The 27,528-nt window shown below is 36.4% G+C and overlaps 1 protein-coding gene and 1 non-coding gene across 2 annotated transcripts in view; both read left to right on the top strand.

Annotated features, from left to right (window-relative positions):
* NUP155 (nucleoporin 155) overlaps nucleotides 1–27,528 on the top strand; it is a 65,872-nt gene that overhangs the window by 10,883 nt on the left and 27,461 nt on the right. The window contains exons 5-20 of the mRNA XM_041750327.1: nucleotides 1,450–1,542; nucleotides 2,327–2,493; nucleotides 4,288–4,393; nucleotides 5,844–5,917; nucleotides 6,850–6,941; nucleotides 9,004–9,101; nucleotides 10,036–10,188; nucleotides 11,123–11,223; nucleotides 14,504–14,674; nucleotides 16,038–16,148; nucleotides 18,127–18,221; nucleotides 19,134–19,222; nucleotides 19,919–19,981; nucleotides 20,510–20,657; nucleotides 22,504–22,570; nucleotides 23,592–23,707. Coding sequence (XP_041606261.1) covers nucleotides 1,450–1,542; nucleotides 2,327–2,493; nucleotides 4,288–4,393; nucleotides 5,844–5,917; nucleotides 6,850–6,941; nucleotides 9,004–9,101; nucleotides 10,036–10,188; nucleotides 11,123–11,223; nucleotides 14,504–14,674; nucleotides 16,038–16,148; nucleotides 18,127–18,221; nucleotides 19,134–19,222; nucleotides 19,919–19,981; nucleotides 20,510–20,657; nucleotides 22,504–22,570; nucleotides 23,592–23,707 — 1,744 coding nt within the window. The remainder of the gene's footprint in view (nucleotides 1–1,449; nucleotides 1,543–2,326; nucleotides 2,494–4,287; nucleotides 4,394–5,843; nucleotides 5,918–6,849; nucleotides 6,942–9,003; nucleotides 9,102–10,035; nucleotides 10,189–11,122; nucleotides 11,224–14,503; nucleotides 14,675–16,037; nucleotides 16,149–18,126; nucleotides 18,222–19,133; nucleotides 19,223–19,918; nucleotides 19,982–20,509; nucleotides 20,658–22,503; nucleotides 22,571–23,591; nucleotides 23,708–27,528) is intronic.
* On the top strand, nucleotides 24,965–25,092 carry LOC121488549. Its single transcript, XR_005987163.1, has one exon. It is a non-coding gene; the product is annotated as a small nucleolar RNA SNORA30/SNORA37 family (small nucleolar RNA).

Below are 27,528 nucleotides of genomic sequence, written 5' to 3'. Positions count from 1 at the left end.
TAAGTGGAATTTATCTCTTTGTGACTGGTTTGTTTCACTTACAATATTCTTTTTTTTTTTTTTTTAAGATGTTATTTGAGAGAGAGCAAGCACAAGCAGGGAGAGCAGCAGGCAGAGAGGGAGGGAGAAACAGGCTCCCCACAGAGCAGGGATCCCTATGTGGGGCTCTGATCCCAGGACCCTGGGATCATGACCTAAGCTGAAGGTAGACACTTAACAGATTGAGCCACCCAGGTGTCCCATGAAGTTCTTTTTTCTTTTAAGTGTGTGTGCATGTACATGAGTAGGGGGAACGGCTGAGGGGAGGGGGAAACCTCAGACTCTTCACTGATCCCGACCCGGAGTTTGATCTCACCACCCTGAGAGTCTGACCTGACCCAAAATCAAGATGAGATGTTCAACCAGTTGAGCCACCCAGGTGCTCCTCACTTAAAATGTTCTTAAGATTCATTCCAGTTGTAGTGTCAGTATGTCATCTTTTTTTAACACTGGATAATACTGCATTGTGTGTTCACATTTTGTTCATTCATCTGTTGGTAGACCCTTGAATTGCTTCCATCTTTTGGGTACTGTGAATTATACTATCAGTGTAGTATACAAATAGAAGGTTGTATATTTTATAATGTAATGCTGATTTTAAATGGTATTAAATACTGAAGTGTTTATTTTCTAAGATGGTTCTTTTTTATTGCTTACTTATTTAAATGATCATAGATAGTAATATTTTAACATCAAAATTAAATTGAGGGGGGACGCCTGAGTGGCTCAGTGGTTGAGCATCTGCCTTTGGCTCAGGGCGTGATCCTGGAGTTCTAGGATCAATTCCCACATCAGGTTCCCTGCATGGAGCCTGCCTCTCCTTCTGCCTATGTCTCTGCCTCTCTATCTCTGTGTCTCTCATGAATAAATAAATAGAATCTTAAAGTAAAATCTATTAAAAAACAAAACAAAACAAAAACAAAATTAAATTGAGTTGAGACTTTTCATATGTTATTTAACTTTTTTTTTTTTTTTTTTTTTTTAAGTAGGCTCCAAGCCCAACATGGGGCTTGATCTCATGACCCTAAGGTCAAGAGTTGCATGCTCTACCAACTGAGCCAGCCAAATGCCTGCTACATAGACTGTTTAATCATTAGGTTTTTTGTTTTGTTTTGTTTTGTTTTGTTTTGTTTTGTTTTAATTTTATTTATTCATGAAAGACACAGAGAAAGAGAGGCAGAGACATAGGCAGAGAGAGAAGCAAGCTCCATGCAGGGAGCCTGATGTGGGGCTCAATCCTGGGACTCCAGGATCACACCCTGGGCTGAAGGCAGACACTTAACTGCTGAGCCATCCTGGTGTCCCATGTTTAATCACTAGTTTAATGGTAAAACATTAGTCTGTTAATGCTTAAATAGTGGAAATGGATGTTTTTGGAATAATCCCTAACTCCTGTCTGCTTTATCATAGGCATTTTTCAACCTCATGTACGACATCTCCTGGTTTTGGCAACCCCTGTGGATATAGTGATTCTTGGACTTAGCTATGCTAATTTACAAACAGGTATAGGAAACTACATGTGGTGTTTTTAAAATAAAAATATATTCGCCAATTTAGTATAATTAAAAGCTAATTTTTTTCTGCTAAGTTAACTTTCCAGACTATTTACTCATCGAAAATAGTATTTCCCTATATACTAGGTCTATCAAGCAAATTATTAAAAAAAAAAAAAAGAATATTTTGAATACATTTATCATATTAATGTACACTCCTTAAATGTACAGTATAAAGGGGTAGTAGAAGAGAAATGATTGACATTAGTGAGTTTTTCTATTAATGCTTTCCTTTGTTTCTTGTTTTTCAATTGTCATTTTAACATATGGAACACTGAAATATACATTATTCTTTCCTTTAATATAAGAAGCTCTCAATTTATTACTAGTACATTCAATGGTTTCTTTTGCATCCTGGCAGTCTCTCTGTTTTGAGTGAAATAATATTGAATTTCAGTGGCTCAAATTAATGATTATTACTATCACATCCTTAGGCTCTTTTCCAAAATCTAATAATTTGGGATAGTTTTTTGATGATGTTGTACAATGTTATATATATTATGTATTTTTTTATATATAAATATATAGTAGGTTCTATTTAATTTGAATAAACTATATCAGACTTTTTATACAGTAACTTAAAAGTATTAGGTTATAGAAGCTTTTGGGTATCGACATACCCGGAATTCAGTAGAAAATATCAATTCTGAAGATAATGCAGTAATTCTCTCAAACTTTAAAAAAGCTGTTAAGCTGATTCATGTATTCTTTCTTTAAAATTTAAAAAAAAATAGGTTCTGGAGTTCTTAATGACAGTATGTGTGGTGGAATGCAGTTGCTTCCAGATCCTTTATATTCTCTTCCCACTGATAATACTTACCTTTTAACAATAACTTCCACTGATAATGGCAGAATTTTCTTGGCTGGAAAAGATGGCTGTTTATATGAAGTAGCATACCAGGTAAGTCTGGCATTTATAAACATTTTTTTTTCCCTTCTAAGGATAAGTAAAATAGGGATAGATTTTATTTTTGTTTTCTAATTATATAAACACATAAATATATTTTTATGGAAAGTATTCAAATATAAAGTTAAAATCACAGTCTTCTGTGACTATACCATGTCTATAAAACCCAGTCCAGTCTCTTTAGAAGTAAAACCTAGGGGGAACCCTGGGTGGCTCAGCGGTTTGGCGCCTGCCTTTGGTCCGGGGCACGATCCTGTAGCTCCGGGATCGAGTCCCACGTCGGCTCCCTGCATGGGGCCTGCTTCTCCCTCCTCCTGTGTCTCTGCCTCTCTCTCTCTGTGTCTATCATGAATAAATAAATAAATAAATCTTAAAAAAAAAAAAAGGTAAAACCTAGTTCTGAGTATCTTTTTAAGACATACACTGATAAATATCTATATATATGTGTTTGTATACACATATACAAATTATGTTTGTATGTTTTTCCTTAGATTATTGCTTATGTTTTATTGACATAATTCGTGTTATGTTTCCTGATTGCTGCATAATTGTAAAATGGATGTATGTTATTTGCTTAATTCCTAGGTTTTGTTTTCCTCTTTGTAAATAATGCTATAGGAAATGTTCTTTTGTAGGCCCCTTTGTGTACATGTATAGATACTTTTTTGTGTAGAGACTTAAGAATTCTAATGGCTGGTTTATGTAGCATATGTGTTTAAAATTATAATTAATATTTTCATTATTGCCTTTAAGGGTTTTTTAGATGCTTAGCAGCCTTCTATGAATATCCTACCTCCCTTCACTGGTATTATCAAATTTACTAATTTTGACCAATCTGATTGAGGGAAAATTTTTTTATTACTAGCTGAGGGGAGGATCTTTTCATATATTTATTGATCATGTGTGTTTTTTCTGAAATTCTTTTTTGTTTTTTCCATACTGTAATATTAGCTTTTTCATAAGGTGTTAGGAAACTGATAAATAATCTTAGAGTCACATAGCTAATTAATTAGTGGCAGAGCTAGGATTACAACCCTGGTCAACTGTGTTTTGTTTTGTTTTCTTTTCTTTTTTAAAGATTTTTATTTACTTATTCTTGAGAGACACAAAGAGAGAAAAAGGCAGAGACACAGGCAGAGGGAGAAGCAGGCTCCATGCGGGGAGCCCGATGTGGGACTCGATCCCGGGTCTCCAGGATCAGGCCTGGGCTGGAGGCGGTGATAAACCACTGGTCCAATGGGGCTGCCCTGTATTTTTTTATATTACGTTGTACCTCTTTCTTACCTAGTTTCTCTTGGCAGCTTTTCATTACCGGAAAATAAAAAATTGGTTTTGTATGGCAAAAGTCAGACATTGAGAGGTAAACTATAGATTGTGGTGGCAATGGCTGCTGTTGTTAAGATTCCTTTTTAGCCAAAATGGGAAGAGATGATACAAGTACTTTTATGTACTTTGGGCTCTTATAAACTGCACTTGCTATATGCTTTACTACTTTCAAATAAAAGAGTTTTTAAGATAATAAAAATATGATTTTATTAACATAGCACTATAAGGTTTTGAAATAGCTTGATTTCATTGAAACCCATGATTTGATTATGGCTAACTACATTTTCTATTATTAGTTAAAGGATTAAATTAAGTACTAATTCTGAATAGTCTGTCTTTATAATTATGGGTATTTGACTAAGATTTGAGGATTTTTATACATGTGGGTATATAGCAGTTGCCAAATAGTAGTGACAAGTGTATCTATATTTACAAGTCTTCCTTTTGATTTTTCCTTTTAAGGCAGAAGCAGGTTGGTTTAGCCAAAGATGCAGGAAAATAAACCACTCAAAGAGTGCACTTTCTTTCCTTGTTCCTTCATTACTACAATTCACATTCTCAGAAGATGGTAAGTAGAAAACAATAAATTTGACAACCAAATTTTCTTTTTAAGATTTTTATTCATTCATTCATTCATTCATTCATTCATTCATTCATGAGAGACCGAGATAGAGACCCAGACAGAGGGAGAAGCAGGCTCCACACAAGGAGCCCGATGTGGGACTCGATCCTGGGATTCCGGGATCATGCCCTGAGCCGAAGACAGACGCTCAGTTGCTGAGCCACCCGGGCATCCCTGACAATGAAATTTTTTAAGACTTTTTTTTTTTAAGTTTTTATTTATTCATGAGAGGCAGAGACATAGGCAGAGGGAGAAGCAGGCCCCATGTAGGGAGCCCGATGTGGGAATTGATCCTGGGACTCCAGGATTATGTCCTGAGCCAAAGGCAGATGGCTCAACCACTAAGCCACCTAGACGTCCCAGTGTTTTAAGATTGTTGGCATTTTTTTTTTCAGAAACTCTCTTAACTGAAAGTTTGTCTTATTAAATAACACTTGTATATATTTATAAAGGTTTTTTTTTTTTTTAAGTTCTTATTTATTTGAGAGAAGGAGAATGTGACCAGGGGGAGGAATAAAGGGAGGAGCAGAGGGAGAGGGATAAGCAGACTCAGTGCTGAGTGTGAAACCTGACACAGGGCTCAATCCCATGATCCCAAGATCATGATCCAAACGAAAATCAAGAGTCTGACACTCAACTGAATGAACCACCCAGATGTCCCCTCGTAGGTTTCTTAAAGGAAAAAGAGATTATAAAATAAAGAGACAATATGAGTTTTATTCCCAAGTTCCTATGAATATAGCATCACAGAACATGTGCCTAAAACAGCTGTATGCATATACACCAATACTGTGTGAGAGGGAGACCTCTAATACATGTTTTGCCTGGCCTAGAACAAATCCTCAACATAAATACATCTGAGTTTTTTTTTTTTTTTTTTTTTACATCTGAGTTTTTAATAAAAGTAAGAGATTTAGGCAGGTGAAATGATTTAAAAATGCTTTAGTGAGATATGAGTCACACTCAAAATGTGACTGAAATTTTAATTTTTTTCCCTTCACAGTGATTTACTAAACTAACTTGGAAGTTTCTTGAAGGAATGCCCTCAGTATAATTATTTCCTGTGTTTCTAACATATAGTAGACATGAATTAAATGTTGAAAAAATAATCTAGAACTTGGTTCCGATTTGGCTTAAAATTCATTAAAAAGACAGTAATTTCTTCGTGAAGCTCTTAAGCTAGTCACAATATTTGATGTCTGCTCTTTTCGTGTATTGTCTGATTTAAATGCTTTTGGCTTTGTCCTCATGCAAATCTGTAGGACTTACCTACAAAGCAAGAGGATAGCTCCTAAATGCAAAGTTCTGATTTAACAATTTAAATTTGTTTTAAGTGGCTGCTCTGTTTGTTAATCTTTAGAGGTTTTTTTCTCTTTTTTTTTTGTCTTATCTTTAGATCCTATTGTCCAAATTGCAATCGATAATTCTAGAAACATTTTATATACACGATCTGAGAAAGGAGTAATACAGGTAAGTATTAATATACTATTTAAGGGGGGGTAAGAAAATCCCTGTTTTTAGGGAAGAGATTCAGTTACTCTCAGCCTTTTCCTATGAACTGTATGTTTTTTTGTTTCTTTTTTGTTTTTGTTTTTTTTTTTAAGATTTGATTTTATTTGGGAGAGAACTCAAGCGCTAGGGAGGAGGGGAATGGAGGGCAGATGTTGAGAAGCAGGTTCCCCACTGAGGAAGGAGCCGAATGTGGGCTTAATCCCAGGACCACAGGACCCCATGATCATGACCTGAGCTGAAGGCAAACTCTTAACCAACTGAGCCACCCAGGCACCCCTGAGCTGTATGCTTTTTATTTATTCTTTTAAAGATTTTATTTATTCATGAGAAACACAGAGAGGAGAGAGAGGCAGAGACACAGGCAGAGGGAGAAGCAGGCTCCATGCAGGGAGCCCAGCGTGGAACTCGATTCCGGGTCTCCAGGATCACGCCCTTGGCTGAAGACGGCGCTAAACCACTGAGCCACCCTGGCTGCCCAGCTGTATGCTTTTTAAAAAACATCCCAAACTACTTCTTAGGGCTCCCATTTTTATGAAATTTCAAATCTCCAGGGACGCCTGGGTGGCTCAGCGGTTGAACATCTGCCTTTAGCTGAGGGCATGATCCCAGGATCCAGGATTGAGTCCCACATCGGGCTCCTTGCAGAGAGCCTGCTTCTCCCTCTTCCTGTGTCTCTGCCTCTCTGTGTGTGTCTCTTATGAATAAATAAATAAAACTTTAAAAAAAATTTTCAAATCTCTGAATGTTTCCATATCTGTGTAAAGTGCCAAAATTAAAGGATCCTTGAAAAGAAGAGTATTTAATAAAATAAAAAGTTCTCAAAAAGTTTATTTTGTAATATTTGTATGGATTATAGTTATGTTTAAGTGAGTACAATTTTTTATTCACAGGTGTACGATTTGGGCCAGGATGGACAAGGAATGAGCAGAGTTGCCTCAGTTTCTCAGAATTCTATTGTCTCTGCAGCTGGAAACATTGCTAGGTAATATGTAATTTATTGCCAGGCATTTCATTTGCACAAGGCATATAATTATATATGTGCAGCATACTAAAATTATTTCCTCTTCAGAATATCTGTAAAAGATAAGAAATGTTGAAGATGATGACACTGGAAGTTATGTTTGAAACAACTGCTAGAGACAGACTCTTCATTTAATTCTAATGTTGGATAGTTTGAAACACAAGGCAGACTTTTTATAATGTAAAGTATAGCATGACGTGTTTTTCCTTGAAATTTTAAGCTTTAGGTGGCCTATATAGGCAATTAAAGGAGTTGTCACTAGGAAACTACATGTCACAAAGTCTTCGTCGTCGTCGTCCCCCCGCTTGTTACTGCTACAACCTTTTAAGAGGACTGCATCATAAAAGTTCAGCTGGTCTGATAATTGACACAGTGCAGTTTGCGAATACAGAATTTTACAGTTGTGTTCCCCATATTGTTTTCTGAGGAAACTGAAACTAAGGAATGTTAACATTTCTCTAAAGTCTGACTCTTAGGTATAGGTACTAGAACCCAAATTACAAGCCAAGACTTGAGACGCTATGTACTGGGATTTATGTATATCGCAAATAACTTAGCTCAGCTGCAAAAATTCTCTTCCCATAACAAAGACCTCAAATCTTCAGCTTCAGTTTTGTGTGTGCTTGGGTTATAGCTCTGTTTGCATATCCTCACACACAAAAAAAATCAATGCTTTCTTTGCTTTTCACTGACAAAAGAATTCCTAGGCAGACAATCTTTATTTTTTTTTTTTAATATTTTATTTATTTATTCATGAGAGACACACAGAGAGGGGCAGAGACTTAGGCAGAGAGAGAAGCAGGCTGTATGCAGGAAGCCTGATATGGTACTCAATCCCAGGATTCCGGGATTACCCCCAAACCAAAGGCAGATGCTCAACCACTGAGCCACCCAGGCATCCTTAAGGCAGACAGTCTAGAACAGGGTTTGCTTTTACTTCCCCTAACTACCTTTTTCTTCAGAAATGTTTTCAAATCCATAGGAAAGCTAGAAGAGTAGCATAGTAAAAACCATTAATACCTTATCACATTATCCAGATTCAGCAGTGGTTACCGTTTTCATTCATTTCGTCACTTTCTGATGAGCATTTGAAAGTAAGTTGCAGAATCATGACTTTCACTCCTAAATCTTTCATTTTCCATGTCCTAAGTCTCTTAAATAAGCACAATACTAATTCCACACCTAAAAACATTAATAATTTTGTGATATTACTTTGTAGTTATATACTGCATATTAAAATTACTTTATAGTCTCACTAATCTTTCATAATTGTTTTTCTTTCTGTTTTTTCCCAGATTCAGTCAGAACCCATGAATTAATTATGTTAGTCATTTGTCTTACAGAACAGCTGTCTTACCAGTTTTTTTTTCTTTTTTTAAAGATTTTATTTATTTAGTCATGAGAGACGGGGGGGGGGGGGGGGGGGGGGGGGGGGGGCGGGCAGAGGGAGACACAAGCTCCGTGCAGGGAACCCGACATCATCCCAGGTCTCCAGGATCCCGCCCTGGGCCCAAGGCGGCGCTAAACCATTGAGCCACCCAGGCTGCCCACCACCTTCCTTTTCCCCTTAATACTCACATTTGGTAGGGGAGGGGTAAGAGTCTTATTTGTGGAATATCTCAATTTCTGAATTTGTCTTTTTTCCTTATTCAATTCAGGGTAATTTTTTTTTTTTTAACCAGTATCACATAGGTGATGTGAACTCTTTGCAGCATTACATCAGTAGGCATATAGCCACCAGTTTTTCCACTACTGAACACTTGGAGTAATCTTTGCAATGGTGATTTGGTGCTCTGAGAATGTCTTGTTCATCATTAACCGTTCACTCAATGGAGATAGCCTTCTTTTATGATCTTTGAGGGAAGGGGTAACTTCTAACAATGTAAACTCGTATTCAGGGGTTTTTGCTGGCTCTTGGTGCTGTTGTATTAATTTTCTAAGAAGTTAGTCTTGTTTTAGCATATTGAGACGTGTAGTAGACCATTTTAAAAAGAGACTAGTTTTTTTTTTTCCTTTCTTGTAGGACCATAGATCGTTCTGTTTTTAAGCCAATTGTTCAAATAGCCGTGATTGAAAATTCTGAATCACTGGACTGTCAGTTATTGGCGGTCACACATGCAGGTATGTTTAATTTATATGTCCACTGTTGCTTTTAGAGCTTGATAATACTCAGATTTGGAAATTAAGGATTATGATTATGATTAGAAATGTGTTTTTACTTCTGTATCAATTACTAAGCCATATTAATAATTTATAAAATTAAGGATTTTGAAAATTGGAAGATTCTTTTTGGTTTTTTTATTTTTTTAAAGATTTTATTTATTTGAGAGAGACGGAGCATGAGCAGTGGGGAGGAGGCAGAGGGAGAGGGAGAAGCAGACTCCCTGCTGAGCAGAGCCCAATGTGGGACTTGATCCCAGGACCCTGAGATCATGATCCAAGCTAAAGGCAGATGGTTTTTGTTTTTGTTTTTGTTTTTTTTAAGATTTATTTATTTATTTATGAGAGAGAGAGAGAGAGAGAGAGAGAAAGAGAGGCAGAGACACAGGAGGAGGGAGAAGCAGGCTCCATGCCGGGAGCCCGACGCAGGACTCAATCCCAGGACTCCAGGATCGCGCCCTGGGCCAAAGGCAGGTGCCAAAACGCTGAGCCACCCAGGGATCCCCTAAAGGCAGATGTTTAACAGACTGAGCCACCTGGGTGCCCCGATTCTTCTAGTTCTGTCTCCTCATGTTGTAGATGTTAAAACTAGGCCTGAAAAGTAAAATGACTAATATTCAATGACAGAGCCTGAATAGGAACAAGGACTCCCTTGGCTTATAGTTGCAGATTCTATCTACTAAAATGTGTTGATTCATATGGTAATTCAAAGTGACACTTTCTTAGAACTCTACTTTGGGTGGTGGTGGTACACATGGTGATTTAAGATCAGTCAGGGAAGTGATTCTGTAGCTTTAACAGGAGTTTGTGTTTCCCTGTGGAATTGTTTCAATGACATGTATATCTCAGCTCTTTCATTTTCTGTTACTGATGTATAATTTTATCCCATCATCAGGTGTAAGGTTATATTTCAGCACTTGTCCATTCAGACAACCACTAGCACGACCTAATACGTTGACACTGGTTCATGTCCGCTTACCTCCTGGATTCTCAGCATCTTCAACAGTGGAAAAGCCTTCAAAAGTACATAAGGCTCTTTACAGTAAAGGTAAGTTTTGAAATACTATCAGGTTTAAGATTGGATTGTTTGGTTTTTTAGTTTTCATTTCTTTTTCTTTTTCTTTTTTTTTTAAAGATTTTATTTATTTATTCATGAGAGACACAGAGAGAGGAGAGAAATAGGCAGAGGGAGAAGCAGGCTCCCCATGTGGAACCCAATCCCAGGACCCTGGGATCACGACCTGTGCCAAAGGCAGATGCTCAACACTGAGCCACCCAGGTGCCCCTAAAATTAGATTTTTTTAATTGTTAAAATTAGAATGTCTTGAGTCATTTGAAAATAACAAATTTTCCAGTAAAATTTAGATATTCTAATTTAGTGCATTAATTATGGCCTTATCGCCTATAACCACCCAGTAGACTTAAGGCTGATACCACTAAAGTCAGTATAAAGAGATTAGTGGGAGGAGTTGGAATTGAGCACAGGAGAGTATATTTCAAAATCAACTAGTATTGCTAAGATGATGCTTTTATAGTTTATTTATTCTGCCATTCCACTAGTAACTTCATCATTTTTTATTCATGTGATTGAGATAACTGGTACATGAAATTCTATTTCATTGAATATTAGATACTGTTGATTTCTTATATACTAAAAATGCTTTCTTTAGATTAATAATTAAATTCATAAGCTTATTGATTGTGAAATATATCCTAACATCAGGAATTTTAAGATGTGAAAAAAGTGTTTACTCGAAAGAAATGAAGTATAAGATCTTGAACAGGTAATGATTCTATCCTGACAATAATTTTATGTGTTTTTAGGGGATTAACTTTTATTTTGTGACTTGTTTACTTACAACAGTGCATGATATGTGTATATGTTACATATATTAATGTTAGTAATATTTTTAAGATCGTTAAGGATGCATACTATTTATATTTAGCATCATATAGTAAGATTTTGTGTATTGAACTTTTAGGTATTCTACTGATGGCAGCTTCGGAAAATGAAGATAATGACATTTTGTGGTGTGTCAACCATGATACATTTCCTTTCCAAAAGCCAATGATGGAAACCCAGGTAAGTTATCCCGAGAATGTTAATCTTATATATAATCTATAATTTTAAGTGAAGAATAAAATTGTAAATCTTTATGTTGTGATACCATTTATTTTGAATAATCATATTGAAAAGAAGTATATCCTGTTAATTATTTCCTCTGTGAGGTTAGAAGTCATGATGGTAATTATTAAAAAATATCTTTAAACATTGGCATCATTTTAGAATGTCTTTCATAATGTATCCAAAAATGTATATATCTTTTCTGAAATGACTTTTGTCCCATTTAAATATATTAGGTTTTTAGTTATTTAATTATAGTTATGACTTAGAATTTTATCTTTTTTTAAAGATTTATGTATTTTAGAGAGATATGTGCATGGGATTGAGAGGGAGAGGGAGAAAGAGAATGTCAAGCAGACACAATACTGCCTCGGAGCTCCACCTCACCACCCTGAAATCATGATCTGAGCCAAAATCAAGAGTTGGACACTTAACTGACTGAGCCAACCAGCCACCCCTTAGAATTTTATCTTAATGATGTCTTTAATTTGTAGTTCTACCTAAATTTAAAAGCAAACTTTTTTCTTTTAATTATAGGAATTTTCTTTTTCTTTCATCTTTTTTTTTAAGAGGGAGAGAGGGAAGGGGCAGAGGGAAAAGGAGAGAGAGAATCTTGAGCAGGCTCCATGCCCCTGCAGAGCCCAACTTGGGGTGTGATCTCAGTCCCTTGAGATCATGACCTAAGCCATAATTGAGTCCATTGCTTAACCAGCAGAGCCACCCAGGCGCTCCTTAATTACAGAAATTTTTTAACATAAACAAGAATAGAGGAATTATAAATTAGACCCCACATTAAACACTTAACAACATTATCTCCATTTTGTTTGATCTCTCTTTCCTGCATATACAGATGTACACACACAAACACATAATTCCATTTTCAAATCAAATACCACCACATATTCCATGAAATTGATGTAGAGATCCTGGATAAGGAGTATAGCCCCGACCTGTCCTAGCCCAGTCTCACACCTGGGCTGCTTATCTTAGCCTTCAGCACAAAAGGAACTGGGGAGAGGCCAGCACCTCCAGAGATATGACTAGGGAAGGCTGTCTCTGCCTACACTTTGGTATCCCCTATTCTACCCCATTTATTTCTCCTAAATGCCCTTACATAGCATATGCTGCCTGCCTCCTGATCAAACCAGGTAAACCAAGCTCCACCAAGGGTTTGATTGTCTGAGACTCCCTTTGTAATCCTTTTTTTTTTTTTTTAAGATTTTATTTATTCATGAGAGACAGGGAGGGAGGGAGAGACACAGGCAGAGGGAGAAGCAGGCTCCATGCAGGGAGCCTGATATGGGACTCAGTCCTGTGACTCCAGGATCATGCCCTGGGCTGAAGGCAGGTGTTAAATCGCTGAGCCACCCAGGGATCCCCCTGTAATCCTCTCTTTAAAGGTATTTTGGTTCCTGCTGCCACCAGCTGCTTCCTGATTATTCTCAAATTTAAGCCTGTTTAGTTACGGGTAACAGGGAAAAGGTATGTAGATGGGAGGAGATAGAAACCATCCCCAAGGGTGGGAAATTGGTTTGAAAACATGAGCTCTTCCAAGTTTCTGACATGGCCCAAAGAGCTGGGAGGGGGGCAAGAAGCACTTTTCTCAAATCCTTTCTTTTTTTTTTATTAAAGATTTTTATTTATTTATTCATGAGAGACACAGAGAGAGAGAGGCAGAGATACAGGCAGAGGGAGAAGCAGACTCCATGCAGGAAGCCTGATGTGGGACTCGATCCTGGGACTCCAGGATCACTCCCTGAGCCAAAGGCAGATGCTCAACTGCTGAGCCACCCAGGCGTCCCTCTCCAATTCTTTCCTTATTCTTTAAATTTTACTGAGCACCAGCTATGTATCTCTGTTTAATGTGGTGTTGAGGTAGACTGAGGATTCAGAACTGAGTAAGATATGAACCCTGTCCTGATGGGAGCACAGTTAGAGAGTACAGGTTTGAATTCTTACTCTCTTTCCTTAAACCTATGGTTCAAAGGATTTAATGTGTCTCTGGCCTTCAATTACCTTGTCTATTATAGTTAACAATAATTATAGTTATAATATTACCACTTCTGTGGGTTTGTTGTGGGACTTAATGAGTTCTTGTGTAAAGCACTCAGCACACTGCCTGGCACATAGGAAGCACTCAATGAATGATAAATTTTTTTAAGCAAATACTATACATCGTATCATTTCATTTGTATAGTACCTGAATTGTTTCCAAATGTGGAGTTTTTAAAAGAAAAACAATTACCAAATATAAATGTTGTACATGAACTTTAACCAAATTGTAGTCTCCCTAAAACTATAGTCTTCCCAAAGCTAGCTAAAAGACATTGACATAATGGGAAAACTATATTGGCTAGGCATCAGATTTTTTTTTAATATTCTTTTTTTCTTTTTTTTTAAGAATTTATTTATTTATTCATGAGAGACACACACAGAGAGAGGCAGGACACAGGCAGAAGGAGAAGCAGGCTTCATGCAGGGAGCCCGACGTGGGACTCGATCCTGGGACTCCAGGATCATGCCCTGGGCCAAAGGCAGACACTTTACCTCTGCACCACCCAGGCGTCCCTGTTAATATTCTTAAATGTCATATATGTTATATATAAGAGAACATCTTTATTTTTAGGAGATGGATGCAAAAGTATTTAGCAGTGACATATGATACCATCACTTTCAAATGGTTCAGTTAAAAAATATATACCGTGTATATTAGAGAAAGGAAGTATGGCAAAATGCTAACAATTACTGAATTTAGGTATTGGTACTTTTAGCATTTTTAGATGCTTGAAATTTTTTATAATAGAATTTTTGAAAATTAAAACACTTTAAAAAGAAGAGTTTTTAGCAAAAACTTCAGAAGAGAACAAAAATCTGCAGTCCACAAAGTGTAACCTATCCAGTCTATCCTGGAAAGGTGGTAGAATAATTTTTGGTTATTGAAGAATTGAAGTAAATCCTGTTTAGGGTTATCTTAAGAAAATTTGCCTTTGCCTTCTGGTATGAAAGATGATTGTCAACAAAAAAAAAGATTATTGTCATAGAAGATAGCCTGATTAAAGGAATAGACAGGAGAGCATTAAATAGAAACTTAGGAATGTTCACTTTCATGTGTTATTAATTTGTATAATTCTGCATATTAGAGATTAGGTCTATATGTTTTTTTTTTTCCTTTTTTGAAGGTTTTGCTTTGTGTAACTTTAAAAAAAGTTACACAAAAAAGTTTCTTTCTTTTGCATAGATGACAACCCGCGTTGATGGTCATTCCTGGGCTCTTTCTGCAATAGATGAATTGAAAGTGGATAAAATAATTACACCCTTAAATAAGGATCATATTCCAATAACTGATTCACCTGTTGTAGTACAACAGCACATGTTGCCTCCAAAGAAGTTTGTTCTCCTCTCAGCACAGGTATGTACATATTCTGTTAAGCTGGAGACAAAAAAGAAGCAATGTTTAATGTTAAGTATTCTGCAGTATTTGCTTAATAGTCATTTACTTAAGTACTTTAGGAATATTTACTCTTAAAGATATCCTTAAGGAACAGTTCGTAAATACCATTTATGAGTGTTATTCTTTTTCTAAAGTCGCATTTTACTCTAGTACAGCATTTTACTCTAGATACAAAATAATCTGTTTTATTTTTTATAATTCTCACTTAGGTTATTAAAAAACATTTTTTAATATTCAATTTCAGAATAGTGTTGCATTTAAAATTCAAATGTTATAACAAGGAGTATACAGAGTAAATTCTCCCTTCCATTTGAGATCCCTTTCCTGCAGACACCCAGGTCCTCAGTATCTGTGTATTCTTCCAGAGGTGTAGATATACAAACAATAAAATATATTTCTAAATAAACGGTTGTGTATTATATACACTGTTTTATATCTTGTTTTTAATACCTCAAACACCTATTTTAGAGGTCTTCCCATATCATTATATAAAGAACTTTCAATTTGAAAGGTTTTCTTTTCTATGGATGTACCCTATTTAACTAAGCACCTATTAAGGGATTATCTTTTGCCGTTCTACAGCCTTATGTGTATATCCTTTTCTGAGTGTGTGAATAAAGCTGTAGAATTAAATCTGGGTGAAAGAATATGTGCATTTCTAAATTTGATAGGTGTGGCCGGATTGCCCTGTATTCATATATATGTGCGTGCATTCACTATTGATGAATATTGAGTGCCTGTTTCCTCACATCCTGTTTAAGTATAATAAGCCATTTATTAAGAGTAAGACGGACAGTCTTTTCAAGTGCTTGTTTTTCTATGGACTGCCTATTTCTATTTTATTGAGTTGTCCTTTTTTTAAAATCTATTATAGAGGCTCTTTATCAAGGAAATTTTTGTTAATTTTAGTGTCATATTTTTCCTGTTATGTCATTTTATTTTGTCTATTGAGATTTTTCCCATACAGATAAGCATATAAGAAGTCAAAATTTTCTGTTATCTTTTGGGATTTATAAAAGTATCAAAAGTATTTTTTTAAAGAACTTACTCTGGGGTTTATAAAAAAATTCACCCATATTTTTTTTGTGTCTTACAGACCCATGTTTTCTTATTAAATTTTGTTTAGCCATATGTAGATAGATCCTGTATAGGTTGGGAGTTGCAACATATATGTTCTTTTTGACCAGTTTACTTTATATTCCTGAAGGGGATGTTTTGTTGTTTTTATTAATATTATTCAATAAAATAGTGGGGTCAGTTGATGTCAGCCATGCTTGATAAATCTATTATTTGTTTCATTTTTGTTTTTTTACCTTCTTAGGGGAGTCTTATGTTTCATAAACTTAGACCTGTAGATCAACTGAGGCATCTACTTGTGAGTAATGTGGGTGGAGATGGAGAAGAGATAGAAAGATTCTTTAAATTACATCAGGTAATTATTTGTACTTCTTAAAAAATACGATATTTTGAACAATGAAACAATGGGAGTAATAGCTGAATTTTATGTAAGTTAGATCAAAATACTATAATTAACAGGTGATCTTAGCAATCTTCCTTTCTTTACATTAGTCATTATATGTGTACTAATATTTGGGAACAGTATAAATAAATAAATAAAGCCTATACAATAAACTCAGGCTTTTATTTGTTATTGATAAGTTCTTTTTTTAAGAAACTATATATATATTTTTTTAAGATCTTACTTGACACAGAGAATGAGCACATAAGCATTGGGAGCAGCAGAGGAAGGGGGAGAAGCACATTCTCCGCTGAGCAAGGAGCTGATGCGGGGTTCAACCCTAGGACCCTGGCATCCTGACCTGAGCCGAAGAGAGATAACTTAACCAACCGAGCCACCCAGGCACCCCATTATTAGTAAGTTCTCATTAAAGCACACTAATCAGAGGCTCAGGTTCCAGTTATTTTATACATTTTTATTACAAACAGAAGATATTTGTGGACAAATCCTTTTATTTTTTTTTTAAATTTTTTACCAATGGCCTGATGAAAAAATTGGGGGCAGTAGTGATGAGGCCATTTGTATGTCAAAGCCGTAGCTAGAATTGACAAGGTGTAAAACTCAAAAATCTTAAGATCAGGAATATCAGATCAAAGTTAAATACAGAGACACTGGATTCACATCACTGCCTTCACCACCAGGGTAAAATTCTGTGGTCTTCAGTTTCTTCATCTGTAAAACATGAATTATAGGGGATCCCTGGGTGGCTTAGCCATCTAATGCCTGCCTTCAGCCCAGGGCGTGATCCTGGAGTCCCAGGATCGAGTCCCACGTCAGGCTCCCTGCATGGAGCCTGCTTCTCCCTCTGCTTGTGTCTGCCTTTCTCTGTGTGTGTGTGTGTCTCTCATGAATAAATAAATAAAATTAAAAAAAAAAAAAAACCCTCGGTGTCCATCGAAAGATGAATGGATAAAGAAGATGTGGTTTATGTATACAATGGAATATTACTCAGCCATTAGAAACGACAAATACCCACCATTTGCTTCGATGTGGATGGAACTGGAGGGTATTATGCTGAGTGCAGTAAGTCAATCGGAGAAGGACAAACAGTGTATGTTCTCATTCATTTGGGGAATATAAATAATAGTGAAAGGGAATATAAGGGAAGGGAGAAGAAATGTGTGGGAAATATCAGGAAGGGAGACAGAACATAAAGACTCCTAACTCTGGGAAACGAACTAGGGGTGGTGGAAGGGGAGGAGGGCGGAAGGTGGGGGGGGAATGGGTGACGGCCACTGAGGGGGACACTTGATGGGATGAGCACTGGGTGTTTTTCTGTATGTTGGTAAATTGAACACCAATAAAAATTAATTCATTAAAAAAAAAAACCATAAATTATAGTAGTGTATGATGTGGGGATTGGTATATGCTAACCTCTTAAAATAGTGCCTGGCACATAACAGGTACATAATAAATGTTAGCTATTGTTGTTATTTTCTAATAGGTAAAAAGACCATGAGAAAAAAATTAGGGGAATAAACTATAAACTAAACTAGAAACTAGATAAAAAGAAAGAGGGCACCTGGATGGCTCAGTTGGTTGTCTGCCTTCAGCTCAAGTTACGATCCTAGGGTCCTGGGATCAAGCCCTGCATCAGGCTCCCTGCTCAGCGGGGAGCCGGCTTCTCCCTCTCCCTCTGCAGCTCCCCGTTTTTGTGCTGTCTTGCTCTGATAAATAAAATATTTCAAAAAAAGAAAAAGAGCACACTTCAACGATGTTTTTGTGATAAATACTTTTTCATACCAACTGATTTCATTTACTTAACAAATATATATTAGGCACTTGCTCTGTGCTAGGCATAAATTTAAACATTGGATACAGCAGTAACCCAAACTTCGTTTTAAATGTTTACTATAAGGGAAGGTACTATTTTTTGTTTGTTTTTACATAGGAAGACCAGGCTTGTGCAACCTGCCTTATCCTTGCTTGTTCCACTGCTGCCTGTGATAGAGAAGTATCTGCATGGGCTACTCGGGCTTTCTTCAGGTATATGTCAGTCTTCTTTTGTTCTTGGCCACTTTTTTCAATGGTTACATTGGTCAACATAGTTTAAGGGCTTACCAAACAGTTGAGGAACTGTATAGGCAAGTTACTAACATTCTTTTGTAAAACGAAGAAATCTGGAAAGATTATAATGCTAATAGAAATAGCTAGACAGAACACCTGGATGGCTCAGCGGTTGAGCGTCTGTCTGCCTTTGGCCCAGGGCAAGATCCTATCCCGCATCCAGTTCCTTGCTGGGAGCCTGCTTCTCCCTCTGCCTATGTCTCGGCCTCTCTCCTGTGTGTCTCATGAATAAATAAATAAAATCTTAAAAAAAAAAAAATAGATTAGTACAACGTATGAACTTTTATCCTTGGATTTTATACAGAAACTGAATTCTGTTCTCCAACTTCTTCGGTCTGGTCTTTTTTCTACACCTCTCTCTACTCCAGTTACTATATCAGTTTTACTTTTTAAAACACTATACTGATTCTGCTTTATTTGTATTGTATTGTTGGCATTGAGGGGTTCTGAATCACTTTAAGGAAACAGTGTCAAAGAGGCATTTTCTAAGATATTTAGCTAACGTTGCAATTTGAAATGTGAATTGCTTAAAACCATTTTTCAAGTGCTATCTAATCATAATCTCGTATAAAAAATACAGTGCCATATACTCTAAGTAAATTCTGTGCATTGCTAACCCTTCTTAGAAATTGCTAAGAGTCCCTTATAATTCTTCTGGTTGAGATTCAAGTCAACATTTATTAGGTTAGTGTTGTGAGCACTGTAAATAGAATACATTAAAGTCTGTTGTTTAAAGCATTTATTTGGGAGCTAGCAAGATTTGAAACAGTTCCAGCTTTGAATGTGGATAATTTCACTGAATAAGCTCAGCCTCTTTTGTCATAAAAACAGGTATGGTGGTGAAGCACAGATGAGATTTCCAACTACTCTCCCTGCTCCAAGTAATGTTGGTCCCATCTTGGGGTCTCCTGTCTATCCCAGTGAGTATGAAATACTGAAATAGACTATTTCTAATAGTTTGAATTTTAGAAACTGGAATATTTTAATGAATAAAGCTTTTCATTATTTACTGCTACTTTTTTATTGGGTGAATAATTCTATAGATGTCTGACTCTTAAAAGCAATGATTTATTATTGAGACCTTTTATGTGTTAGAGAACAAAATAACATAAATAAATACTACTGATTAGTAGTATTTACAGAAATTATTTGTTAGTTATCCAAAAGGAAGGAGGTGAGTGATTTAATAATAAGTAAACTCCCACCTCAGTGTTTTCCAAAGTGAGGATTGTTAGAAAGTTCCTGGGAGGGATGCCTGGATGGCTCAGTGATTGAGTGTCTGCCTTCGGCTCAGAGCATGATCTCAGAGTCCCGGGATCGAGTTCCACATCGGGCTCCCTGCATGGAGCCTGCTTCTCCTTCCTCTGCCTATGTTTCTCCTTCCTTTGCCTATGTCTCTGCCTCTCAGCGTCTCTTGTGGACAAATAAATAAAATCTTTAAATCTTAAAAAAGAAAGGAAAGTTCCTGGGAAATAAGAGGAGTCCCTAAATTTTAAATATGTCATGAATGGTGCCATTCCTCAATCATGCTTAGAAATAGCTTCTCTGTCTAATTTAATCAGATTTAAAAGATTTGGAGGTTATTTTATAAATCTATATTCTTCTTTCTTTTTTAGGTTCCCCTATTCCTAGTAGTAGTCCATACCCAAATCCATCATTTTTGGGAACACCGTCTCAAGGTACCTCATTTCTTTGTTTTATGTTGCTACTGCTGTTCTTTTTGAAGAGCTAATACTGTTACTATCCTTAATGCTTAGTGAGAGAAATATTAACTTGCCTATGTCTCTTGAAAATAATGTAATTTAATAGAAGTCACGTCCAAGCAGTATTGACATTTAGCTGTGAATGCCTTTGTGTAGAAACACCTTTAGTAGTATACCTGGAAAGCTCTTAATTTGGGTATCAGGATTTAATTAGCAACCATGAAATCTGTATAATTAGCTCTATTTGACTCTCAACATTAAGAAGAGGTGATTGCAAGCTTTCTTACCTTTTCTCTTATATGCTGACACTTGAAAGCCTACCTGGAAGCACCCATCCAAGTCTGAGTGTCTTTTTAGTAGGGAAGACCAAATTCAATACCTATTTATTCTTCTGTTTTTGTAAATATTCTTACCTTTGGGTCTAGATACACAGACTTGGGTTAATGAGGATGCTGAATGTTTAAGTTTAAATTTAAAGATTTATCTTTCTTATGTGTTTGCAAGGTGTACATCCTCCTGCCATGTCAACTCCAGTGTGTGTTTCAGGAAACCCAGCAACTCAGGCTGCAAGTATGAGTTGTATGGCTGCACCAGAGATTGTGTACTCTGGAAAACATAATGGTATTTGCATTTACTTTTCTCGAATCATGGGGTAAGTTATGCATGGACTGACCAACTGTTGCTTACCTTGTCCTATTTTGTATAGTTGAATATTTTTATTTTTGCCTCTAAATTTGGGACATCATTTATTCCTAGCTCACTTGTTCATTAATAAGATTGTTTCCCATTGTTTAGCTTTTTTTAATCATCTAACCACCTATATTTGTTGCTGTTTTTTATATATGTATATATATACATACATATTAATATATAGTGTTACCCCATTAACTAAGTGACATGTATATGCAAGTCAAGTAGGCAGTCTGGTCTTGGCTAGACTCATTCATTTACATGCGTTTAGCTGTGAGGTTGAAGACAGCTCTGTCAGTCTTGGCTGGATTCTCACATGTTTAGGGTCATGTTTGTTTATTTGTTTTTAAAGATTTTATTTATTTATTTATTCATGTGAGACACAGAGAGAGAGAGAGGCAGAGTCACAGACAGAGGGAGAAGCAGACTCCATCCTGGGAGTCTGCTGGAGGACTCGATCCTGGGTCTCCAGGATCACACCCTGGGCTGAAGGCAGCGCTGAACTGCTGAGCCACCAGGGCTGCCCTAGGGTCATGTTTGTATGCTGGGACAACTGGATTGTTTTTCACATGGTCTGTCATGCTCCAGGTTACCCAGGGATTATTCATGATGGCAAGGTCTCATAAGAGGTAGAAATTTGCAGAGCTGCTTCTTCTTTTTTTTTTTTTTTTTTTTTAATTTTTTTTTTAAATTTATTTTATGATAGTCACAGAGAGAGAGAGAGAGGCAGAGACATAGGCAGAGGGAGAAGCAGGCTCCATGCACCGGGAGCCTGATGTGGGATTCGATCCTGGGTCTCCAGGATCGCGCCCTGGGCCAAAGGCAGGCGCCAAACCGCTGTGCCACCCAGGGATCCCTGCAGAGCTTCTTGATGCCTCGGTTAAGAGTTGGCCTACCATCATTTTCACCTCTGTCACTGGGCCAGGGAAAATCTTCAGTCCAACCCAGATTCAAAAATAAAATCCATTCAAAAATGGCAAATGTACTTCTCATTATGAGAGACACATCAAAGTTACATAGCAAAGGATAGGTTTAAGGAGGGACAAAGAATTATAGCCATTTTTTCAATTAGGTGATCATATCATCTGGTTAATTATCTTGTGTGCTGTATATTTGTCTTAGACTTGAGATGGATGCTTTCATTTGAATCATTTGCTTAAAATGTGAAACAGTGGTTGAGCATCTGCCTTCAGCTCAGGGCGTGATCCTGGAGTCCCGAGATCGAGTCCCACAGTGGGCTCCCTGCATGGAGTCTGCTTCTCCCTCTGCCTGTGTCTCTGCCTCTCTCTCTCTGTGTCTCTCATGAATAAATAAAGTCTTTAAAAAAATGTGAAACAGTGCAAAACTCCTTTATAATTTTGTTTTTGCGTTATAAACTTTCTTGTTTACGATTCATTGCCCCCAGTCTTGATTTTTTCTCAGTATTCCATTATGTGAAATAATGAGGTATATCAGGTTTAGAAATTTTCTTGTATTCTGTTCTTTCAGATAACTTCATAAAGTGTTTTGGTTTTTTTTTAAGATTTTATTTATTCATGAGAGAGAGAGAGAGAGAGAAAGGCACAGGCAGAGGGAGAAGAAGCAGACTCCATGCTGGGAGCCTGATGTGGGACTTGATCCTGGGTCTCCAGGATCATACCCTGGGCTGAAGGCGGCACTAAATCGCTGAGCCACCCAGGCTGCCCAACTTCATAAAGTGTTAAATGAAATAATTGCTATACTTTAATAAACATAAGAAAGGAATTTACTACATAGTCTAATTATTTTTGTTTGTACAGTATAATCATTAAAACATTTTTTTATTTCAGCAATATCTGGGATGCTAGTTTAGTTGTGGAGAGAGTATTCAAGAGTGGCAACAGAGAGATCACTGCAGTAAGTGTATTGTATAATGTATTTTGTTGGTGTAAAACTAGTTTATGGTATTAATTATATAAATAGATTGTTTCACATTTCTTGGTGTTATAAACAAAATGCAATGTGCATTTTGTGTGCATGTCCAATAAACCCTCCTCGCCCTGGATGAAGTCCTAGCTCTGTCACTTTATAAATGATGAGTAATTTTCTTAATAGTTCAGTCTGATACTTCACTGTAAGATGCAAATAATAAGACATCTCCATCTTAAGGCTGTTGTGAGGGCTAAACAAATTAAGTCCTAAAATTTAATACTACTCAAAGCTACTATTTTATATTTTGCTTATATGTTCCCAAACTCCACAGACACAGTACTGATTTCCATGCATTAGTACTTTCTAGAGTGCTTTAAGAATAGATCCTGTAAAACTTTGTATTATAAATTCAGGTAGTAAAATTTTTTTAATGTGAAATATGAATGTTTTAAAGCTTTTTTTCTTTAAGTCTGAAAGATACCAAGTATTTTTTCAACTCTAATACTTTTAAAGTTCACATATCTAAGAATAAGAATACATTTACTTCACATGGTATATGATTCCACTTATATGAAGCTCAAGAACAGGCAAAGCTAAATTATGGAGTTAAGGCAAAGCTAAAATGCTGGTGTGAATGTATCAAACTTTAGGTTACCTGGGAGATGACTAATGACTAGAAAGGGAGCATTAGGGAATTTCTTGGGTGTTGGAAATATTCTGTATTGTGGTCTGGGTGGTAACTGGAGTAAAACATAAAAAGTTATCAAGATGTTCACTTAATTAAGATGTGTTTTACGGTCTGTAAATTATGCCTAAAACAAACTAGAACAGGCCAGGAGGGATGTTCTTATTTAGCCCTTTATTCTCTTCACCAAGCATAAATAATTATTGTTTATGAAGATAAGGTGTTTAAAAATTGAAATTTGATATTCAGTTATATATATATTTTTTGCCTATACATTTTTTCAGTGTTTTAAAGCTTTTGAAAATACTCTTTTTCTTACAGATTGAAAGTAGCGTTCCCTCCCAACTGCTGGAGTCAGTGCTACAAGAACTAAAAGGTTTGCAAGAATTTCTAGACAGAAACTCCCAATTTGCAGGAGGACCATTAGGAAATCCAAAGTAAGAATAAACAAAATTATTTGCCTATTTTTTCCTTTTTTTCTCTGAGATGTAATTCATCTTATAAAATTCATCCTTTTAAATATTTAGTTCAGTGGTTTTTAGTATAGTTATAAGGTTATGCAGTTATCACCACTATCCAATTCCAGAACATTTTCTTCATGCCAAAGAGAAACCCTTTCCCCTTGAGCAGTCAGTCCTTGTTCAGGCCACAATAACAGTAATACCATAGAATGGCTTAAACAACAAACACTTCTCACAGTTCTGGAGCCTGGAGGTCTGAGACCAGGATGCCAGCATGTTTGGTTTCTGGTGAGGACCCTTTTCCTTCTTTGCAGACAGCTGCTTTCTTTCTGTGTCCTTACGTGGCAGAGAAAACTAGATGACAAACTCTCTGGTCACTTCTTGTAAGGGTACTAAATTCATCGTGGGGGCTTCACACTCATCAACCCATCTACACCTAATTCCTTTGCAAAGGCCCCATCTCCTAATATCATCACTTTGGATTTGGGACTTCAAAATAGGAATATGGTGGGACACAAACACACAGTCCATAGCATTCCCCATTTCCCTTCCAGTCCCTGGCAGCCGCTAATCTGTCTGTCTCTATGGATCTGTATTCTGATCTTTTATTTAATTCGAAACATTGCCTTTTGGTTTTAGTTTCTTTCCTTTAGCATATTTTCAAGGTTCACATGTTTTATTTATTTTATTTTATTTTTTTATTTTTATTTATTATTATTTTTTAAGGTTCACATGTTTTAATGTGTAACACCAGTAGTTTGTTTCATTTTTCAGTTCATCAGGCGTCACTCATTTGGGCTGTGTTTGCTTTTTGATTACTATGAAAAATGCTGGTGTGAACACACCTATAAAAGTTTTTGTGTGACATGTTTCAGATGAATTTTTTGTTATAGAAGTAACTTGGGCTTTTTGTAAAGATTTCACTACACAGAAAATTTATGATCTGAAGTATAACAGTATAAACTGTTATGAAATTCATAAATAGGGATCCCTGGGTGGTTCAGCAGTTTAGCACCTGCCTTTGACCCAGGGCGTGATCCTAGAGTCCAGGGATCGACTCCCGCATCGGGCTCCTTGCATGGAGCCTACTTCTCCCTCTGCCTGTGCCTCTGTCTCTGTCTCTCTCTCTCTGTCTCTCATAAATGAATAAATCAAATAAATAAAATCAAATAAATAAATAAACAAACAAACAAACAAATAAATAAATAAATAAATTTCTTTAAAACTGCAAATATAGCACTTTCACAGGTCCTCCCCTGACAGTGGGGCCAGGATTTGGTAGCTGGTGCTGAAAGAAAACCTTTGATTGCATCCTTGCCCTGGGATGGTGCCAGTGGCAGCTGTCACTCAATGGGACAGAGACTGTTCTGTGACCCCGTAATCGACATTGTATCTTTCTCCTGCTGCTCAAACTTTGGGTCTTCTCCCTACATAAAAACAAAAAAATTAGGAAAAAAAGAAAAACTGCTAAAGAATCTAAGTAGGCGGGACGCCTAGGTGGCTCAGTGGTTGAATGTCTGCCTTGGGCTCAGGGCGTGATCCTGGAGTTTTGGGATCAAGTCCCATGTCGGGCTCCCTGCATGGAGCCTGGTTTTCCTCCCTCTGCATAAGTTTCTGCCTCTCTCTATGTGTGTCTCTTGTGAGTAAATTTTAAAAATCTAAAAAAAAAAAAAGTATGTAAGTAGGCATACTTTTATAAAACATTGTATATACTCTGTCTTTTGGAGCATTCCAAGTCAGTGGGATAAATAATTTTTATATTGGCTGCATGTTTTCCCATTATTGATATGCAAACAGTTAATGGTATAACTCTAATCATTGCAGTGTTTTGTGTTTTCATGTTATGAACAAGGTACAGTGATTATTCCTCTTTATACATGTTTGTGTACTTGTTTAGTAATCTTCAGATGAATTTGAGAAGTAGAATTAGTGGGTTTAAGGACTTTTTTTTTTTTAATTTTTATTTATTTATGATAGTCACACAGAGAGAGAGAGAGGCAGAGACACAGGCAGAGAGAGAAGCAGGCTCCATGCACCGGGAGCCCGACGTGGGATTCGATCCCAGGTCTCCAGGATCGCGCCTTGGGCCAAAGGCAGGCGCCAAACCGCTGAGCCACCCAGGGATCCTGGTTTAAGGACTTTTTAAAATGTTGATATGTAGTATTTAGTTGTCTCCTGAGAAAGTTATATCAGTTTTCTTTATTTTGAGCCTTTGGGACACTAAAGTATATCTTAACAAACAAATTGATCTCTCCCTTTTCCTGTTAACCCACTTTAAGAGTTTATCTTTATTCTTGACAGTTCATTTAACCATAAATTGTCCCATAATTGGGATTAGTTTAATGTTTGATTTTATTCTCACCATCCTGAATTTGTGCTTTCTGTTGTGTGTTTTTTCTTTCCTTCCCCATCCCTTTATTTTACTGGATGAATCAGACCTCTCCCTACCCCAAACACAGATTTAGAAGTTTTATATATGATTTTATTTCTCTAGCAGTTAGTTTTCAGTTCTGAAAAATTCACATCTCCGTCAGCCTTTGAAATTGTACAGAAACTATTATCTTTCCTTTTTCCCATCAGTATCCTTTCTGGAAATTATCTGGAATTTTAGTTGGAAGATTTTTTTTTTTAACATTATGTTCTTCTGTTAATAGTTTCTTAGCAGTTTATTGAATTTTACAGTTATAATTGCAATTCTGTTAATTTTATACCCTGTTACTTTACTGATTTCTTTTTTAGTTAAGTTTTTTCATTGAGGTTTTTTTTTTTCTAGATATGTAGTCCTATCATCTGCAAATAGAGAGTTTTACCTTTTCTTTCCAGCTATAGTTTCTTTTTCTTGTCTGTATAGGCTAATATTTCTGAACACAGTGGTAAATAGTAGTGAAGATACAGTGGACATCCAGATCTTATTCCTGACTTTAGTGGGAAAGCTTGTAGTGTTTCCTCAGAACAAGCCTACAGGGGCGCCTGGGTGACTTAGTTGGTTAAGTGCTTTCCCTCAGCTCAGTTCATGATCTCAGGGTCCTGGGATCAAGCCCCACATCAGGCTCTCCGCTCATTGGGGAGCTTACTTCTTCCTCTCCCTCTGCCTACTGCTCCTCCAGCTTGCATGATGTCTCTCTGTCAAATAAATAATATCTTCAAAAAAACAAAAAACAAAAACATGTCTACATAGTTAATCATCCTAAGAAAGTACTCATCCATTTTTGTTTTATTGAATATTTACATAAAGTGAGTATTGGAGTTTGTCAGATGTCTGCATTTTGCAGAGATTTTTTTTTTTCCTTTAACAGTTTTTTTTAGTTTCAACCAACCTTTCATGCTTGCAACATTAGTCTCACTAAATATTTTTTAATAGCTTCTGAAGATGTAATTTATTATTCTTCAAGATACACTTATTTTAAATGTTTGGTTCATTGACTTAGTAAATATATAAAATTGTGAAGTCATCACTAAAATCCAGTTTTGGAACATTTTCTTCAACCCAAAGACATTTCTTTTGTCCATTTGCAGTCATTTTAACTCCTTAACCTCAAATAATTATTAATCTATCCTATCTCTAGATTTGCCTATTCTTGACAGTTTATATAAATGGAGTCACATAATTTGTGATCTTTAGAATCTAGCTTTTTTGCTTAGCATTATTTTGGGGTTCATTTTCTAGATCCATGTTGCAGCATAAATCAGTTATTTCACCCCTTTCTATTGCCTAATGAGCATGGGATTGTAAGGTCATAGTCATTTTCTCTCAGATCTTCATTTACAGTTTGTTCTATTTTTTTCCTAAGCTTTAA

The sequence above is a fragment of the Vulpes lagopus genome, chromosome 3 (assembly GCF_018345385.1).
Source record: "Vulpes lagopus strain Blue_001 chromosome 3, ASM1834538v1, whole genome shotgun sequence".
NCBI classification, from domain to species: Eukaryota; Metazoa; Chordata; class Mammalia; order Carnivora; family Canidae; genus Vulpes; species Vulpes lagopus.
This window is presented reverse-complemented; position numbering and strand designations above follow the sequence as displayed.